The 7,326-nt window shown below is 43.1% G+C and overlaps 1 protein-coding gene across 1 annotated transcript; it reads right to left on the bottom strand.

Annotated features, from left to right (window-relative positions):
* Positions 1-1,705: 1,705 nt before the first annotated feature.
* On the bottom strand, positions 1,706-4,672 carry LOC103309058. Its single transcript, XM_008183601.1, has one exon. It carries the CDS (start codon positions 4,670-4,672, stop codon positions 1,706-1,708), a length of 2,967 nt encoding a protein of 988 aa, XP_008181823.1.
* Between the last annotated feature and the right edge of the window lie 2,654 nt (positions 4,673-7,326).

Here is a 7,326-nt window from a genome sequence, read left to right as displayed (position 1 = left end):
TTTTATTGGCCCACACTCCGACCGAACAAAATGACTGCGCTAAGCACCGCAACGCGAAAAACACGGGAAAGTGGGCACCTTATGCTTAACTCAAATATACGTTTGAATGATTAACCACAAGAAGTAGGTATATTAATATAGAAAATTACAGTATTTTATATTCATATGTAATGGATGGGCGCCCACTAACTTATCTCTATAGGTACAATTAATAATATCAGTACAAATAATATATATAATATCACATCATCAAAATAGTAAATAATGATGTTTTACAATGATAACCAATAATAGTGTAGTCACCGGTCTCCTCGGTACCCGCTGACTCCCACCGACAGTGTTGCCATTCGGTCCTTCTCAACGGCCCACTGGTCCACACGGCGATCCAACGCTGGTCCACTGGGAATCCCACGATGGCCCACGAAAAACAGCGCACACCAATAATTTGCCCGTGGTCCACGGAAGGCACCGTAAAATGTAGTGTCGAAGACGTGGAAGACGACACGGCCCGCACGTTGCCGGCACTCAACGCGACACAAGGTCGACGGCCACGAAACAAAATATACAATACCACGGGACAAACGGGTCGTTTCAGCGTGCGGTCGGTGTGTACATTTAGTACAACGTACCACAGGTGATCGACGGAAAACTGTATACGGACGGATAGACCAAAAAAAAAGAAACACACGAAAACCGCCGCGGCCGATACGTAACTCGGCACACTCAGAACCACCGATCACGTGAAATTAGTCTGTCGCGCAAAACCCGGACGTGACAGACGAGCCGGAGATGCCGTTGCAAAAGTTGCGACGAACAGACGGAGACTGACTAAAAATCGACTTTGACAGGTTCGCGGTGAGACGGCAGGCAGTGACAGAGATGGGACAGGCGGGGCGGGTTATCGAATGTTCTCGACGTGGGGTCGATCGTAATGACCGACGACAATTATTGTCGATAACATTTCAGCGGCCAAGATTCGTTATCGAACATTTTTATAGATATCCGACATCCTCCCCCTAGTAAGACGAGCACGTCTTACTACTAGATCACTGCTGGAGCTAAGGGTTTAGACTGCTGAAGCATAGAGATTGAACTGATGGACGTTGGACTTGTGCTAACCGATTAACCTGAAAATACATTCTTTTTTTTTTTTTTTTTGAAACAAAACATTGCAAAATATACAAATTATAATAATACATATACTAATAAAAAATTCAAAAATTCAAAAATTCAAAAAACATTCTGATTGGAATATAATTCAATTGCCAGGGCTCCTAAATACATCAATTACAACGTGCCCCTGATTTTTTCTGGCATCTAACCAAAGTGCCCCCTCCCCCCTGACCCACGACAGCGGTGCCTAGGCGCAGGTGCAAATTGGGTGTACGAGTCAGAACAAAAGAAAAGGTAAGATAAACAGACATAAAATAAAAGAGCGCTTGAGGGTCTCTAGGGCTGGTTAATAAGTTTGACCACTTTTACTACCGGACGGGTAACTATGCCGGTAGCAGTTCGGAGCCGAACGACTCGGACGACTTTATCAGCTCCAGGTAGTACATCGATCACGCGCCCCATTCGCCATTTCAACGGCGGTGCGTGGGCGTCTTTTATCACAACCATATCATCAACCACTATATTTGGGGCGTCATTGGTCCATCGACTACGAATCTGGAGTGTTTGGAGGTATTCATTGCGCCATCGCCGCTCAAAATGCTTGCACGCATTGACTGACCAGCTTCCACCGCTGCTCCAATGACCGGGTTGTGATCGAAATGTCCGCTTCAGGGACGGCAAGCAATGGTCTACCGATTAGGAAGTGCCCCGGGGTTAGACAGTCAAGTTCAGTGGGATCGGACGAGGCGGGAGTAATTGGCCGAGAATTCAAAATGGCTTCGCACCTACACAGTACTGTGCCAAACTCTTCGATGGTGAATGTGTGCTCCCCCATAATGCGCATTAATAATGATTTTGATGAGCGAACTGCTGCCTCCCAAAGCCCACCAAAATGAGGGGCACCGGGAGGGTTGAAATGCCACGTACAATGGACACTAGCCGTTAGTTGGTCACGACACGCCGGATCATTGACAAGAGCACGAAGTAAATTGTTAGCCCCAACAAAGTTTGTGCCGCAATCACTGAAAACATCGGTTGTGAAGGCGAAACGGTGAACCCGATACAATAATAGGACGTCCACAACATCGCGCTGTAGCTTCGGTCCCGGAAGCAAACAATCATTCAAGGAAACGCCCGAATACGACGTCGCGGAAGCATCGAACACTACGCGTATCTTCGGGTCGATATCGGCGGGACGGTAGACGGCATGGTGTGGGATAAAGTAATCCCCTTCGGACTTGGCTGAAGACATGTGTCCCAAGGTCAAGTATTCAGACATGAAATCGCAATATAAACGCTGAAGACGAGGGTCGTTGGCTAATTTCTTCTCCAAATGCTCGAATCGCTTCTCAGCTACGGCGCGCGAGCCACGAAAAGTGTCACCAGAAACGGCTTGACGGAACAAGAGCGGTACACAAAATCGACCCGAACTATCACGGGTGCAACCGTCACGAAATATGGCCTCGCATTGTCCTTCTTGCGTAAATTCTTCAGGTGCTGCATCTGGTTCTTCGAGCTCCCAGAACCTCTCCAGCAACGTTTCAACCGATGTAGTAAGTGATGCGTGACATGATACGGCGATATTAGATGATAATATTGGAACCGGCCCGATGACGGCCCAACCGAACACCGTTCCGAACGCTACCGGAAAAGCATCGCCGACCGACACCCGCTTTCCATTTAGAATTTGAGCAAACAGATCCGCACCTAATAAGACATCAATAGTACCAGGATTGATGAACGATGGATCAGCTAAAGCAAGGTGTTTGTATTTTTCTGCTATCGAACTTGGTAGTGGATGTCGCGGCATCTCGGCCGTAATTGACGGAAACACCCAGGCATCAAAATTGAATACTGGATCCGGTGAAAATCTGGGTTGCGCTTGACAGTGGACTATTCCCAAAACGTTTTGTACCGAAACACCACCAATACCGGAGACAGGTGCTGTCCACCTTCGCATCCGGAGTCCTAAACGATTTTGACACTCCGAAGTAATAGCACTGATTTGTGAAGCTGAATCAATAAGCGCTCGCACCGTATGCATCACGCCGACGCAGTCAGGCATGTGTATGAGAGCTGTCCCGAGAATGACTGAAGGCGACGTATTTTGACCAAGGCATGACGATGCGGAAGCACTGTCCAATTGTCCCTCCTTCGATGAATCCTCTTCTCTGGAAGGCGCTGCAGATCCATCTGAATGCAATAACGAATGGTGCCTACGAGAACACTGACCACATATATTCGAAGACTTGCATTTGGTCACCCAATGTCCCGGGCGTAGGCAACGAAAACATATCCGCTGATCTCGTGCCCAATTGTTACGCACTTCTTGCGTCCAACCCTTGAACTTTGGGCATGACGTCAGATCATGAGTACCTTTGCAACATTTGCAAGACTTTGCTGCCTTTGACGAGTTGCTGCTTGTAACCATGGAAGTGTGCAGCGGCGGCTTCTTTGCATTATATGTCGCAGTCTTAGTGGTCTTGTGAGAGTTTGTTTGTTTCGAGGTAGGTTCCCGCGGAATGCATTCTAATATGGCCACTCGAGATTTTACAAACCTCAATAAGTCTTTTACTGTAGGAAAGCCGTTGGCTAATTGGGCTTCGAATAACTTAATGCTGTAGATGGGCAAACACCGTGAAGCAATGGAGAATAATATGAAGTCGCCTAAGTTAGGTATATTCAGGGACTCGAGTAGCGACACACCTTCGTCGAACACTACTAACAATTTGTTCAACTCGACTAAACTTTCTGAAGACGCTCGCTGTGCATTTAACAGTTTTTCAATTAATGAGCATGCAACCAGACGGGGTTTGTTAAATCTTTCCTCGAGAGTGGACCACGCCAACTTGTAATTGTGGTCTGATACCGGAATACCTCGGATAGCGTCTCGAGCTGCCCCTTTGCAACATCCCACCAAGTAATAAAACTTATCAATATCGGATAAATGTTCTCGACGATCCACCGATGTTGTAAAACGATCGCGAAATGTAATCCATTCATAAATGTCACCCTCGAACGTGGGCAACGGGATTTCAGGTAGGCGGGCAGGCTTGATCACTTGGACGATATTGGATCGCAGAGAACCCGCATTATTTGATTGGATGGCTCCTGGGCTCACATCTATGGTCACATTGTCGGTAATCACTTGTTCGTCCGACTTCGGGACATTCCGGCCGACCTCGTTCAATGACCCCTGTGAACCGCCGTGTGTAGACACTATCGTTTGATCGGGACAGTATTGCATAAAATGATGGGCGGTTGCCTTGGCAAAGGAGACCAACTCGAACATCTCGACGCCTTCCTTATCAGGATATTCATTGTCAAGCTCTAAATCCAACAAATGATCCAACAACGCTTCATCTTCGATGGTAAACGACGACAACAATTGATCAAGGGATTCAACCATCACCAATAGCTGAGGTACTACCGACGTATCCTCCGCAGTCCGAACAGCCACACTATGGACTGCACGTATTTTGTTCATGTAATTCATGCGTTTGACTTCGCAACTACGTTTCAATCGCTTGATCCGCGCGACTTCTTCATCACCAGCCATGACGACAGATTTTATATACAAATAAAATCAAATAGCAAAATAAATGTTTGCTTATACAATCAACGGAGTTCGCGAATTAATGCCTAATTTTTTTTTTTTTTTAAATAAAAAAAAACTATCAATCGCAAATCAAAATGAATTATAACGCGACTAAAGACGCGATTGACGTGAAATAATAATAAAATATTACACGCTAAATTAGATAATTGAACGCAGGTAATACGCTTTTTCACGGAATAATAATACAACAATTATAATCGCGAAATAAAATAATTTAAACGTGACACGAAGCGCGCCGAATAATAATAAGTATGAAACGCAAAACAAAACAAATTTATTTTAAAAAAAGACACGTGAATAAAGACGAGTTTGATGCGAAATAATTATAAAAATTATTCGACAAATTAAATCAATAACGCGGCAAGTAACGCGCTTTACGCAAAATAATAATAATAAATTGTCGATCGCACAAATTAAATAAATAACGCGAATCAAAATAAATAGACACTACAAGTAGGTAACGCGCTTTTGCGAATTAATAATTAAGAAAATTATCAGTCGTAGAACCGAAATAAATCAAAACACGGCACGAAACGCGCGTTTACGCGTAATAATAATAAACTACGAGCATTGAACGCAACACAAAATAATTTAGGACGCGTCAAATAGCGCCCTTTTACGCAATAATAATAAAAAACACTAATCGCAAAATTAAATAAATCAACATGCTGTTCACGAACGGAACGTTTGAAACCAAAATAAACTAGCTATAATAAATACAATTAACTTAAATTAAGGACGGGCCCATAGATCCTACACAATCAATAAACAAGATGTGGACTTAACCACGCTCTCTGCTACCAGAAATGTCGCACAAATCCTTAATGCCGACCCAGAGGACGTCGGCCGACTTGGCTACACCTAATAATATTTTAACTAGTTTTTATTGGCCCACACTCCGACCGAACAAAATGACTGCGCTAAGCACCGCAACGCGAAAAACACGGGAAAGTGGGCACCTTATGCTTAACTCAAATATACGTTTGAATGATTAACCACAAGAAGTAGGTATATTAATATAGAAAATTACAATATTTTATATTCATATGTAATGGATGGGCGCCCACTAACTTATCTCTATAGGTACAATTAATAATATCAGTACAAATAATATATATAATATCACATCATCAAAATAGTAAATAATGATGTTTTACAATGATAACAAATAATAGTGTAGTCACCGGTCTCCTCGGTACCCGCTGACTCCCACCGACAGTGTTGCCATTCGGTCCTTCTCCACGGTCCACTGGTCCACACGGCGATCCAACGCTGGTCCACTGGGAATCCCACGATGGCCCACGAAAAACAGCACACACCAATAATTTGCCCGTGGTCCACGGAAGGCACCGTAAAATGTAGTGTCGAAGACGTGGAAGACGACACGGCCCGCACGTTGCCGGCACTCAACGCGACACAAGGTCGACGGCCACGAAACAAAATATACAATACCACGGGACAAACGGGTCGTTTCAGCGTGCGGTCGGTGCGTACATTTAGTACAACGTACCACAGGTGATCGACGGAAAACTGTATACGGACGGATAGACCAAAAAAAAGAAACACACGAAAACCGCCGCGGCCGATACGTAACTCGGCACACTCAGAACCACCGATCACGTGAAATTAGTCTGTCGCGCAAAACCCGGACGTGACAGACGAGCCGGAGATGCCGTCGCAAAAGTTGCGACGAACAGACGGAGACTGACTAAAAATGGACTTTGACAGGTTCGCGGTGAGACGGCAGGCAGTGACAGAGATGGGACAGGCGGGGCGGGTTATCGAATGTTCTCGACGTGGAGTCGATCGTAATGACCGACGACAATTATTGTCGATAACATTTCAGCGGCCAAGATTCGTTATCGAACATTTTTATAGATATCCGACAGTAACTGTAACAGTTTCGACGATGATGTTTTTGGGGCACTGCTTGAGTTTAAATGGAATAAAAAAAAAGATAATACCAGTGAATTAAATTTTGAAACTATCAATGAAATTGATCAGGAAACATTGAATAGAAATATCCTACTTAATTGTACTAATTCATCCATGAGTGAGGCTAAACAAAACATTCTTTATTATATTACAGGGTACGTAGTTCGTAAAATTTCAAAACATATTGATTGTGTTAGTTGCATACAATCACTACTTTTAAGTCAAACTTCTATTGACCATAATTATCCTATACCTCAGTTGTATACTAAATTAACTTCTTTCAAAAATCTTGGTGGCTTATTTTTATCTTCACAGAGTTCATTTAAAGTTATTATAGAGGCAGATAAATACTATTTGTATTTAACTAATAACTTAACAAAGATCAATGTACCCAATTTACAAAAAAAAATTATTTTTTATGTTATTAATAAATTTGCATTGGATTTTAATATTTTTAATAGCTTAAATTGTGAAAATGTAGGTTTATTAGACAGACCTCATAAAATATTTTTAATCACCCATCTTGTAAAGAGATTTTTAAGCGTTAGATTGCAATCATACGGTAAGCAATTTTCTAGTGACGTTTTAAACACGGTCAGTCAAAGACAGAAATTAACAAAAACAATATTATTTTATAATCAGTAATGCATATTAATAAT

The sequence above is a fragment of the Acyrthosiphon pisum genome, chromosome A1, assembly GCF_005508785.2.
Source record: "Acyrthosiphon pisum isolate AL4f chromosome A1, pea_aphid_22Mar2018_4r6ur, whole genome shotgun sequence".
In the NCBI taxonomy this organism is placed as follows: domain Eukaryota; kingdom Metazoa; phylum Arthropoda; class Insecta; order Hemiptera; family Aphididae; genus Acyrthosiphon; species Acyrthosiphon pisum.
Note: the sequence above shows the minus strand (reverse complement) of the source record. Positions and strands in the feature narration are given on the sequence as shown.

Bases quoted from the DNA above. Each gene is read 5' to 3' on its own strand.
- LOC103309058 (XM_008183601.1), bottom strand. From the start codon at position 4,672: ATGGCTGGTGATGAAGAAGTCGCGCGGATCAAGCGATTGAAACGTAGT.